We start from the raw sequence: 13,335 nt of genomic DNA, 5'->3' as shown, positions 1-13,335 counted from the left end.
AATGGGTACATGAAATTTACTCCAACCATCCCAGGCATTAAATCAATATATCACCCACGTATTATAATTAAGCCCCCCCCCACCCCCCTCCAGCACTGACATTAAAATAATCTTATTCACTTTTGATAAATAGATCCCTACAACTAGCTTGAACATTAAATTAACAGTATTCCCTTTTAATAAATAAACCTATTTCCCTTCAACCAAACAGCCACAGCAATAAATTAAATAGCATTTTCGTTTAATAAATATAACCATTTTCCACAACCATCCCCTGCATTACATAATTCATATTCACATTTAATAAATAGCCCTCCTCCCCAAACTCAGCCCCATATTCAATTAATAGCCCCAAACCACCCCAGCATTAAATTAAAGGTTCTGTCACCTCACCTTAAACTAATAGGCCCCACTATTAAATTAAATAGCCCCACCATCACCCCACAAATAAATTAATAGCATCCACTATTAAATAATTGGCTCCGACCCAAAGTCCACCATTAAATTAATAGCCTACTTTCCACACTATATTAAGACCTCCTGGGCTTATTTTTACAGAAAGAACAGGGTTTCACACCCACTCATGTTTTTCAGCAGAATCCTTACAGGCTTAAACAAACCTCAATAAGGGCAGTGGTGGGATTCAGCCGGTTCGCACCGGTTCTATAGAACCGATTCCTAAACTACTTGCGGTTCGGCAGAACCGTTTGCTGGCCTGCTGTGCGGCTGCTTTAAATTTTTACACCTTGTGCACTGCAGCTTGCCCTGCTGGCCTGGACAACGATCCCAAATCAGTTTAATAGCTCACACCGGCCTGGCTCTGCTGTTCTAAGCTGTGCAGGGCTGTCCAGGCTGTCAGTCATCATGTAAGCCCCACCCTGCCTCCCTTGTTCTTTGCAACGATTGGCTGCCCCTACACGTGTCCTGAACGCACAACAGACTGTGCAGAGGAGAGATGCGAGAAGAAGATCCAGCCCAGGGTGGAGGCCGCGGAGCCACCATCAGCCATCACGCGACAGCGCAGAAGAGCAGAGCAGACAGGCAGCCCGGGCCGGGAGTACGGACATTACTGGGTCACTCACCATCGCCGACCGTCGGCATCTGGGGTAAGTAACCGTGATGATGCTGATGTGCTGAGCCTGTCACTGCAGTGTTTAATGTGGCAAGAGAGGGGCCGGGCGGGCTTGCCGGGGGCATCAAAATGGTGCGCAGTTATGCAGTATGAGGGGAAGGGCGGCTGAAGGCTGCTAGTAGCTTGCTGAGGAGGAGAAGGTTAGCTCAGGGGCTGCCAGGTAGCTGCACAAATTGGGGAGAGACTGAGAGGGAAGGCAGTATGGCTGGGCTGGTTGCTGGGCTGGCTGAGGGCTGGCCAGAGAGGAGAGGAGCCATTTTAATTAGCCTGTAGTGGTGGGGGTGGGAGGGGGGAATCAAAATGGCGCAGTAGTATGATGAAGATTCTTCATGCTGCCATGGGACCATGACTTCTGTACTTAGAGTGAGGCTAAGATGTATGCTTCTACTTCCATGTCCATAAATAAAGTTATTATATACAATTTTTTTTATGTAGCCCTTGAAACAAAGGATGAAAAGGCAACATACTTTGAGAGATTTTTTCAATAAGAAAACAAAGTCAGATTCTGCTGTTGTATCAGAACTGCCCTTGGAAGGTTCAACACAGGCACTAGCACAACCAATCCAGTGTGAAGAAAGCAGCACGTCAATTGAAATAGAAAATCACAACAACTCCAATATTGCAGAGAGTCTTCCGGAATGCTGGTCAGTGCAACAATATAAAAATTTTAAAGAAAAATATGAAGCCCTGGGCATTTGTAACAAAACGTTAGGTTGTGAGTAGTGTGCAAAATATGATTTCATAAAAGAGAAAAGTGTTCATGTGTCAAAAGAGTGGAAAGGTTTTCAGATTGAGGCATCAGGGAAAAACAGAATGGAACAACAAGCTTCTCTAAGGAAAAAAATGAAAGAACATTTTTCATCAAAGGCTCATAACATTTGTAAAGACAACTTCAAAATACGTGAGCAGGATACTATAACAAACGTAGTAGATACAATGAATAAAAAATATTTCAGTACTACTTGTAGAGTATTTAATACAATTTACAGCCTGACAAAAAGATGTAAACCATTTTAAGACATAGAAGATGAGATCGAACTGCAAATGAAAAATGGATTAGATATGGGAATAGGATTGCATTCACGTAAAACTGCTGTGAAAATAGTAGATTTTATTGCCAAGGAAATTAAAAAAGACATATTTACTAAAATTACTGAAAAAGATAAGAAAATATGTTTGATTATTGATGAAGCTTCAACTATATCTTGCAAACCAGTTATAATACTGTTCTTAAAAGTTGAGGACTCAGTTTCATCTCCAAAAATTTTTGTTGAGCTAGTTGAATTGGAAAAACAAGATGCAGAGACAATATGTTCTTCAGTTCTGGAAAGCTTACATAAAATTGGGCTTACCAAGAACTACTTACAAAAAAATTTAATCGGATTTTGCTCTGATGGTGCAAGTGTTATGCTTGGGCGAAAATCTGGAGTGAGCACTAGGATCACAAAAGACTTCCCAAACATAATAATATGGCACTGTTTAAACCATCGCCTCCAACTTGTTTTAGATGACTCAATAAAGGAAATAAAGCAAGTAAATCATTTCAAAATATTCCTTGATAAGATATATACTATTTTTCATCAATCCAATAAGAACCAGATTGAACTTACCAAAATATCCGAACAACTTGGAATTGAAATTATTAAGATTGGTAGAGTTTTGGGACCAAGATGGGCTGCCTGTAGTTTAAGGTCAACCATAGCTGTGTGGCGCGCTTATCCTGCACTACATCACTATTTTTCTTCAAATGCCAAGTACTTGGGTATGGCTACCCGTCTTAAAAATATATTTTTTTTAACTGATTTTAAACGAAATTTCTCTGCTTTCCAATGCACTGCAAGCAAGAAATACAGACATAATAAAGGCTGAAAAACTTGTGATTCAATCTATTAAAGCATGTGAAATGCTTGAAAAAGAAAAGGGTCCATACGAAAAAAAGGTTAATGAATTAATTACTTCAGAAAGCTACAAAAAAATCGATTTTGTAGAAAATCATCGGTTTGTTGGCCTTCCTCGGAAAACACTCTTATAAGGCATTGTAACGAATTTAAAAAAAAGATTAATGGATTGTGGCCATTTAAAAGCAAGTTGTAGCCAATTTGATGATAGTAATACATTACAAATTTTTTTGGAGCCAGATTACTGGAATATTGAAGAAGTAATAGTTCCATGGAAAGCAGCTGAAGAGCAATTGCATGTATTTAATACATTTTTCAATTACCAAATTGAGATTAATGAGTATCGAGATTTTGTGGAAAATGTGTTAAAAAGCAACGAGAACTATTCAATTCCTGAAAGTGTTCAAAGAGCTAGAAATATTGTCAGAACAATTGCTGTAAGTTCAGCAGAAGCAGAAAGGGGTTTTTCAAAGATGAACATTATATGTTCTGAGAAGAGAAGTCGGCTAACTGTTTCCAATATATCAAACATTATGATTATCGGTCTTGTCGGCCTACCGCTGAAGGAATGGAATCCTACTCCTACAGTGCAAAGATGGTTAAGGGTAAATCACACAGCTGATGATGCTCGGATAAAAGCAAAGAAAATTGCAAGTGAGGACGCCAATCAAACAGCAATATGGAAATATCTTCACTAACTGTTTATGAGGTATTTAATATTAAAAATCTTCCATTACACATAATCTAGTTGTCTTTACCTCTTTTACTGTTCTTATTGCAGTATTTAATGCGTGAATTGTTAGACTACCTTTCGGTATATCTTTTGGTATAGTTAAAATGGTCATTAGGACATAGTACCTGTTGTTAATTTTTTTGAATCCCACCACTGAATAAGGGGTATATTTACTAAACTGAGGGTTTGAAAAAGTGGAAGATGTGGGCTATAGCAACCAGATTCTAGCTGTCATTTTGTAGAATGTATTATATAAATGATAACTAGAATCTGATTGGTTGATATAGGTAACATCTCCACTTTTTTAAACCTGCAGTTTAGTAAAGAAACCCCCTTAGACAGTTGTCTTTGTATAACTAAAGCAGCTGCAGGTCTATAGGTGGTCCAGACCTATCAAATTTTACATAAACACATATATGATTAACCCAGCACTATCAAAATGTGTAATACAAAGTGTATTAAGGTATAAACTTGTCAGGCGCTTACTGGACAGTATGTAAAAACTCCTTTGTACTTTATAATATGTATAGGGGTTGTTGCTTATGATAGGACCTAGCATGGGTAATGTGCTATTAACTAATCATATTGTGATGGTCAATACTAGTTATTGTATAAACAAATGTTATATTAAGTCTATTATGATTGGGTAGATCATCATCAACATTTATTTATAAAGCGCCAACAAATTCCGTAGCGCTTTACAATCGGGAACAAACATTAATAAAACAATACTGGGTAATACATGCAGACGGAGAGGTAAGAGAACCCTGCTCGCAAGTTTACAATCTATGGATTAATAAGGAATGGTACCAGATAAGTCTGTTATATTTAGATATAATAGAGGCAGTGGTGTGCAAATACTTTTATTTATTCAAATAAAACTACATTAAACATTTCAAAACACCATGTTAAAATGATTCATAAAACCATATTCATAACACTTTACACACACATACCCCCCTCTGCCACATGTTTTACACACACACACACACACACACACACCCCCTCTGCCTCATGCTTTACACACACATGTCCCCTCTGCCACATGCTTTACACACACATTCACCCTCTGCCTCATGCTTTATACACACATTCCCCTTCTGTCACATGCTTTACACACACATACCCCCTCTGCCCACATATGTCCCCTCTGCCACATGCTTTACACACACACATGCCCCCTCCCCATCACTTAACCCTTTCTTCTTACCTTTTACTCCCTCAGTGACACAGCGCGCAGGAACATGACGATTTCCAGCAGCAGTTCCTGCACTGTGCACCATGTGACTGCAGCAGTCACATGACCTGCTGATGTCACAGGGTGATGGGGATCTAGCCACTACCTTACAAGTAGAGATGGGCGGGTCCGGTTCTCCGAGAACCGAACCCACCCGAACTTTGGGTATCCGAGTACCGAGCTGAGCAGCTCGGTACTCTCCCGCCCATTCCGAATCCAAATCGAGGCCGAACGTCATTGTGACGTCGTCGGATCTCGGGACTCGGTTCTCGCGATACTTCAACTTTATAAATACACGCCTCCACAGCAATCCATCGCCATTTGACAGAGGGAGAGAGCAGGGTGTAGTCATAGGCTAATTAGAGCAGGGACAGAGAATACCATATTGTTCTTGCAATTGCTCTAACCAAAATCGCTAGTGCAGAGAGGAGGATAGAGGTTTATTATTTTTTCTTCATATTTGGCACTCCCCAGCGCTTTTGGGGTGTCCCCCATAATTGTGCATTAATATTTCTGGCTGTCAAAAGTCATATCTGTCAGCAGTATCTACTAAATAATTTGTAGCACACCTCAGTGTTTTTGGGGTGTCCTCCCTAATTGTGCATTAATATTTCTGGCTGTCAAAAGTCATATCTGTCAGCAGTATCTACTCAATAATTTTTAGCACTCCTCAGTGTTTTTGGGGTGTCCTCCCTAATTGTGCATTAATATTTCTGGCTGTCAAAAGTCATATCTGTCAGCAGTATCTACTCAATAATTTGTAGCACTCCTCAGTGTTTTTGGGGTGTCCTCCCTAATTGTGCATTAATATTTCTGGCTGTCAAAAGTCATATCTGTCAGCAGTATCTACTCAATAATTTGTAGCACTCCTCAGTGTTTTTGGGGTGTCCTCCCTAATTGTGCATTAATATTTCTGGCTGTCAAAAGTCATATCTGTCAGCAGTATCTACTCAATAATTTGTAGCACTCCTCAGTGTTTTTGGGGTGTCCTCCCTAATTGTGCATTAATATTTCTGGCTGTCAAAAGTCATATCTGTCAGCAGTATCTACTCAATAATTTTTAGCACTCCTCAGTGTTTTTGGGGTGTCCTCCCTAATTGTGCATTAATATTTCTGGCTGTCAAAAGTCATATCTGTCAGCAGTATCTACTCAATAATTTGTAGCACTCCTCAGTGTTTTTGGGGTGTCCTCCCTAATTGTGCATTAATATTTCTGGCTGTCAAAAGTCATATCTGTCAGCAGTATCTACTCAATAATTTTTAGCACTCCTCAGTGTTTTTGGGGTGTCCTCCCTAATTGTGCATTAATATTTCTGGCTGTCAAAAGTCATATCTGTCAGCAGTATCTACTCAATAATTTTTAGCACTCCTCAGTGTTTTTGGGGTGTCCTCCCTAATTGTGCATTAATATTTCTGGCTGTCAAAAGTCATATCTGTCAGCAGTATCTACTCAATAATTTGTAGCACTCCTCAGTGTTTTTGGGGTGTCCTCCCTAATTGTGCATTAATATTTCTGGCTGTCAAAAGTCATATCTGTCAGCAGTATCTACTCAATAATTTGTAGCACTCCTCAGTGTTTTTGGGGTGTCCTCCCTAATTGTGCATTAATATTTCTGGCTGTCAAAAGTCATATCTGTCAGCAGTATCTACTCAATAATTTGTAGCACTCCTCAGTGTTTTTGGGGTGTCCTCCCTAATTGTGCATTAATATTTCTGGCTGTCAAAAGTCATATCTGTCAGCAGTATCTACTCAATAATTTTTAGCACTCCTCAGTGTTTTTGGGGTGTCCTCCCTAATTGTGCATTAATATTTCTGGCTGTCAAAAGTCATATCTGTCAGCAGTATCTACTCAATAATTTGTAGCACTCCTCAGTGTTTTTGGGGTGTCCTCCCTAATTGTGCATTAATATTTCTGGCTGTCAAAAGTCATATCTGTCAGCAGTATCTACTCAATAATTTTTAGCACTCCTCAGTGTTTTTGGGGTGTCCTCCCTAATTGTGCATTAATATTTCTGGCTGTCAAAAGTCATATCTGTCAGCAGTATCTACTCAATAATTTGTAGCACTCCTCAGTGTTTTTGGGGTGTCCTCCCTAATTGTGCATTAATATTTCTGGCTGTCAAAAGTCATATCTGTCAGCAGTATCTACTCAATAATTTTTAGCACTCCTCAGTGGTTTGCGCTCAGAATGGATTCAAAGCAGTCCACATATGATCTAAATGAGCAACCAGGTTCTGTCACCAGTCCTGATGTTAGTGTTCCCAGTACGTCATCTGGCCAAGGCGATGTCAAACAACAGAGTGTTTTCAAATTAGTGCAAAAAACAAAAACCAAAAAAAAATTTACTGTATTGAAGCGAAAAAGAAGTGTAACTGAGCAAAAGTTAAGTGACGATAAAAAAAAAATTGCAAGCATGCCATTCTACACACGCAGTGGCAAAGAGAGAATGAGGCCTTCACCTTTGGCTATTAGTGGCAGATCCCAAAAAGTTACCCAGGCTACAATTGGTGCACAACTACTGTTACGCGTCAAAGCTGAGCTGCAAGATACCAGTGAGGCATTACAGGAGAATATTTGCTCTGATTCACAAATGACAACAATCCCTGTGGAGAGTCCATCCAACAGTGGGATGTCTAATCGTGAGCATTCTGCTGATGTGTGCCTTAATAGCCCGAGTGTAGCCGGTGATACCCAAATTGAGGATGCCACTTTGGAATTAGAAGAGGATGAGGGGGAGATTTGTGTAGGCGACGAGGGCGCTAATGAGGATGTTGATGAGGATGAGGTTGTTTGTGTAAGTCCTGCACCAGTGGCAGCAGTTCTGGCACGTGACAAGAAAAAGGCCATTGTCATGCCTGGGCATAAAACAAAAAAATCCACTTCTTATGTGTGGAATTATTTCTACCCAAATCCAGACAACAATTGTATAGCCATTTGTAGTGTATGTGAAGCCACAGTCAGTCGAGGGAGGGACCTTAACCATCTTGGAACCTCGTCTATGTTACGCCATTTAACGAGAGTTCATGGCAAAGTGTTGGGAAAAGCTGAAAGTTCTTCCCAAAAGAATACAAGCACTCCCTCATCAGCTAAGACCCTCCGCTCACCGACATACCGACGGCTACAAAATACACCCACCACACCATCCTCATCAATATCCTCAGTAGCGCTCGGAGTTAGCCCGGCATCCCACTTAAGGCTGGATGACTCCGGCACTATTATTGATTCCTCTGAAGAAAGCGTTAGTCCTGCTGCTGCTGTTGCTGCTGCTGGGGGTGAATCGTCATCCCAGAGGCAGGTGAATAAAATGAGCAGTCCTACATTTCAGCAATTAACTGTGAAACAATCATTTGCGAGGGGAAGCAAATATGACAGCAGTCACCCAGTCGCCAAGCGAATCACAGACGCCATGGCTGCAATGTTAGTGTTAGATCTGCGTCCAATCTCCACAATAAACGCAGCTGGTTTTTCACAGTTAATTGAGGTTTTGTGTCCGCGTTACAGAATTCCATCGCGACACCATTTCTCCCGTAAAGCTATTCCACAACTATACCAAAAAGTGTGTAAAAATGTAGAGATTGCGCTGAAAAATGCCATTCTGCCCACTGTTCACTTAACCACAGATATGTGGACAAGTGGAAGTGGCCAAACCAAAGACTATATGACTGTGACAGCCCACTGGGTTGGTCATTCACCTTCACCAGCAGGAACAGCAGCAGCATGTACACCACTACGTAACATTTGTCACAGGCAGGCCACTCTTTGTATCACCGGCTTCACTAACAGGCATACGGCTGACAATTTGTTACGCAAACTGAGAGATGTGATTGATGCATGGCTTATACCACTCGGACTCTCCCCAGGGTATGTCATTTCAGATAACGCCAACAATATAGTGCGAGCATTACAGCTGGGTGATTTCCAACATATTCCCTGTTTTGCTCACACCATCAACTTGGTGGTGCAGAGCTTCCTACGAAATAACCGTGAGGTGCAGGAGATGCTTTCGGTGGCCCGTAAAATTTCAGGCCATTTCAGGCATTCAGCCACAGCATGTAGGAGATTACAGCAGCTCCAAGAGCAGTTTAACTTGCCCTGCCACCAACTTAAGCAAGAGGTGGTAACTCGGTGGAATTCCACCCTGTACATGCTTCAGAGGATGGAGGAACAGCGCAAAGCCATCCAAGCATATTGCACAAGTCATGACATTGGGAAAGGAGGGGGGATGTATTTCACTCTTGCACAGTGGGGAATCCTTTCAGTGCTGTGCAAGGTGCTGAAACCATTTGAAGTTGTGACATGTGAGGTCAGTGCAGACTCTGCTAGTTTGAGCCAAGTCATTCCTTTAATTAGACTATTGGAAAAGCAGCTTGAGAAAATGAAGGAGGAGCTGAAAGCAAGCAATTCAGCAAAGTATGTTGGCCTTGTCGATCAAGTACTTAATTCGCTTCACAATGATCCTCGAGTTATTAAGATCTTGAACTCGGATCAGTACGTTTTGGCCACTGTGCTTGATCCAAGGTTTAAAACCTACATTGAGTCTTTACTTGTAAATGAGCGAGATGTGAACTTTTGCAAGGAGCTATTGCTCAGCAAGTTGGCCGCTGAACTGGGCCTCGGCTTGACGACGTGTCCTCCTTCACTTTCTCAAGCTGTTGCTCGTAAAAAATTAAATTTCCAAAAAAGAAGCAGGGAAGACACAGGGGGCAGACGAGAACAATTTAACATCTGGGCTGGTTTGAAGGATTTTTCAAAAAAAAGTGTCACTTTGCCCATAAGTCCATCCAATAGGAGTATAAACATGCAAAGGATGGTGGAGGATTACTTTCAAGAGGTAGTTGATATGGAAATGTCAGACAGTCCCTTTCCTTACTGGGAAGAAAAGCAAGCCATTTGGAAACCCATGTACAAACTTGCTTTGCAATACCTAAGCTGCCCACCCTCCAGTGTGTACTCTGAACGAGTGTTCAGCACAGCAGGGAACTTAGTCAGTGATCGCCGTAGAAGGTTACTTCCCAAAAATGTGGAGAAAATGATGTTTATAAAAATGAACTACATCTTCCACGAGGAAGGCCTTCACCATCCAAGACATCCAAGCACTGACTGTTCTCTAATGGCGGATTCAAGCGGCGATGAATTGATAGTCTGTGATGATGACGTACACACTGATGAGGGTGAGGATGAAGCTGAAGATGATGCCGATAACATCTTTTTAAAACTTTCTATGTAAGTGTAGGGTGCAATCTACCCCCAAAGAGGAAAGGGACTTGTGGCATTTCCATATCACATACCATCTTGAAAGGCTGCTGTTAGGGCAATTTATCCTTAAGGGTAGGGTGTCATAGACAGAGTGACCCTAAACTGGCTTTGTCCATTTTTCATAATATTGTACAGTCTATAATGGCTGAATTTTTTAGTATTTTATACAAGTGGAGGGGGGCCTAGAGAGACAGAAACCAAACTGGCTTTCTCCATGTCAATTAATATTGTACAGTCTATAATGGCTGAATTTTTTGGTATTTTATACAAGTGGAGGGGGGCCTAGAGAGACAGAGTGACCCCAAACTGTCTTTCTCCATGTCAATTAATATTGTACAGTCTATAATGGCTGAATTTTTTAGTATTTTATACAAGTGGAGGGGGGCCTAGAGAGACAGAGTGACCCCAAACTGTCTTTCTCCATGTCAATTAATATTGTACAGTCTATAATGGCTGAATTTTTTAGTATTTTATACAAGTGGAGGGGGGCCTAGAGAGACAGAAAGCAAACTGGCTTTTTCCATTTCTTTACATATTTAACTATAAGTGTAGGGTGTAATATACATTCAAAGACGATGGCTGCATTGCCAATATGCATAGATGGAGAGGAAGACAATCTGTTTTGTGTGTAGAATAGGCCTACCAACGAAGAATTAAACTGTTTTTTTGGATGATTTATTACCTCAACAATTAGATTACTTGTCTCTAAAACAGTTGGAGCACTAAATTGGGTTAATTTAGGCCCAAAAACATGGATTTTCCCAAAAAATAGCAAAACAAAACCAAACAAAACCAAAACCAAAACCAAAACACGCAATGGCGGTTTTGCAAAACCAAAACCAAAACCAAAACACGACGGTAATCCAGATCCAAAACCGAATCCAAAACCAAAACACGGGGGTCAGTGACCATCTCTACTTACAAGTGAGATGCGATGGAGACAGCCTTTGCGGTCTCTGCAGGAGCTGTCTCATCGCATAGTACTCACTGCGGTGGCATCATTCATTCACAGAATATTGTACTTCAAGCTGTAGTACAATATTTTATGAATGAATGATGCGGCTGCAGTGAGTACTATGCGATGAGACAGCCCCTGCACAGACTGCAAAGGCTGTCTCCATCGCATTACCACTGGACGACCAGGTGGCCCAAAATAGAATTTAACTGTCCGGCATGGGGGGCACATGTGTAGATACCAGTAGCGACCCATGAATGTATAGGCACATATATGTATACACAAGGATAATGTATATGTACATAGATACAGACATGATACACAAACTACATATAACATTTTATAAAAAATATGAAACACATGAATGTGTACAAAACTCAAGGCTTGGCTCAGTTCATTATCACGCCAGACAATGACCTAATTAGTTCAGCTAATTTTTAATGAAACAGATATGAATAACACACCCACATCCAGTGCAGTACCAAGTTAAAGTGCAGTAGGGAGAATTAAATCTACGCAAGCAGATTTTTGGTAATGCTGCACTGGGACGAGCTGAGCTATTGCTATTAAAATTATTTAAGTGCATTTTGACATTCATGATATCAGACACTTAGATACCGTTAGTATCATACCTAGCTATAGTCCAACTGGCACGTGGGGATGTCCACATTTCCAAGGGTGTGTCATCGTTTATCTTTGGTGCAGTGCTCAGAGGTCGAGGTTCCAGCACATGTTCTACTAAAGTCCCATAACAACTAATGATGTACAGAGATTCCACCACATACTGCTTGGACTGATCTAAAAGGGAAGAGAGGGGAAAGCATTTTTCATGAAAACAACTAAAATTCACTACTTATAAGTCTGTAAAAAATAAATAAAATAAAAACAAATAAATATCTAAATATTTGTTTTAAAATGTATTCTTTGCAAAGTTGTTTGCCTAAAGCAGAAGGTGATTGTTGAATATGAAAACTTAAAAGCATAATATCATCCAAAACTGATTCAGAACGGATTATGAATCAGTGAAGCCTGTTCCAACTGATTACTTACTTGGGGTATGACACAACCGGGCTGGTCCCTCAATGTCTTACATTGAATCTGCCCTTGCTCCTACTGCTGCTTTGTCTGTTACCCATCTAGCTATTTGTTGTTTGAGGACAACATGCTGCCTGTTTTCTGGTGACCAGGAACAAGGAGAGTGCGGCAAACGTCACACACTCTCCCAGGCAGCGTTAGGCAGCTGTCTAGGGCACCGGGCTCTGGGGGCCCCCCTGAAATATTTTATATTGTTTATTGCTGTGCGGCGGCCACTGAGTTTACCTTCCATGGCCGCCGCACAGTTGCAAATCCATGGTGGGGGTGGGGTGATTGATCGCCGCCCCCCCACCTCCACTCACGATGGGACTGTGCCTCCCGCCCCTCTCCCCTCACTGACTGTTGGGAGTGATGTCATCTTCACATCCCGACAGTCAGTGAGCAGCCCGGCAGAGAAGAGCAGCAGCATGAAAAGGTCCAGCAGGTAAGTAAAGTAAAGTAAAATACGGGAAGGTGGTGTGCTGCGGGCGGAGGGAGCACATTTTTATTAAGAAGGTTAATACACCGCGGGAGAAGAACATTTTTAAGCAGGGTGGGGGTGTTGTGCTGCTGTGGGGGGAGGACATTGTTAAGCAAGTGGGGGCGGTGGTGCTTTGGGGTGGGGCATTGTTTAGCAGGGGGGGGCATTGCTTAGCAGGGAGGGGCAGTGTGCTGCGGGGGGTACATTGTTAAGCAGGGGAGGGCTAGTGTGCTGCAAAGGGGGATATTGTTAAGCAGTGGAGGGCCAGTGTGCTGCAAGGGGGGACATTATTATCCAGGGAGGGGCGGTGTGCTGTGGGGGGGCATTGTTAACCAGGGGGGTGCTGCGGGGGCCACATTGTGATGCAGGGGGAACAGTGTGATGAAGGTACATGTTAGAGCATAAAACATAGAAAAGAACTCAAATCATCACAATTGTCTGTTATCAGCTTACTGTGTCAAGTTTATTGTTCCGAAATCTAACACCTGTATACCACTCCTCTAGATATCGTGTGCTTGCCACTGGGCAGCAGTGGAGTCTGGACAGTGTTCTGCATGAGACATCCCTG

At 41.7% G+C, this 13,335-nt stretch overlaps 1 protein-coding gene and 1 pseudogene across 10 annotated transcripts in view; one reads left to right on the top strand and one right to left on the bottom strand.

Annotated features, from left to right (window-relative positions):
• Positions 1–13,335, bottom strand: part of BCAS3 (BCAS3 microtubule associated cell migration factor) — a 1,120,339-nt gene that overhangs the window by 568,830 nt on the left and 538,174 nt on the right. For all 10 annotated transcript variants that reach the window (XR_012688055.1, XM_075195324.1, XM_075195323.1 and 7 more), the window contains one exon: positions 11,845–12,010. Coding sequence is in view for 9 of the 10 variants with exons in the window: in XM_075195324.1 (XP_075051425.1) it covers positions 11,845–12,010 (166 nt within the window). In the remaining variant the exon portion in view is untranslated. The remainder of the gene's footprint in view (positions 1–11,844; positions 12,011–13,335) is intronic.
• On the top strand, positions 956–3,164 carry LOC142140591 (E3 SUMO-protein ligase KIAA1586-like; annotated as a pseudogene).

The sequence above is a fragment of the Mixophyes fleayi genome, chromosome 2 (assembly GCF_038048845.1).
Source record: "Mixophyes fleayi isolate aMixFle1 chromosome 2, aMixFle1.hap1, whole genome shotgun sequence".
In the NCBI taxonomy this organism is placed as follows: domain Eukaryota; kingdom Metazoa; phylum Chordata; class Amphibia; order Anura; family Limnodynastidae; genus Mixophyes; species Mixophyes fleayi.
Note: the sequence above shows the minus strand (reverse complement) of the source record. Positions and strands in the feature narration are given on the sequence as shown.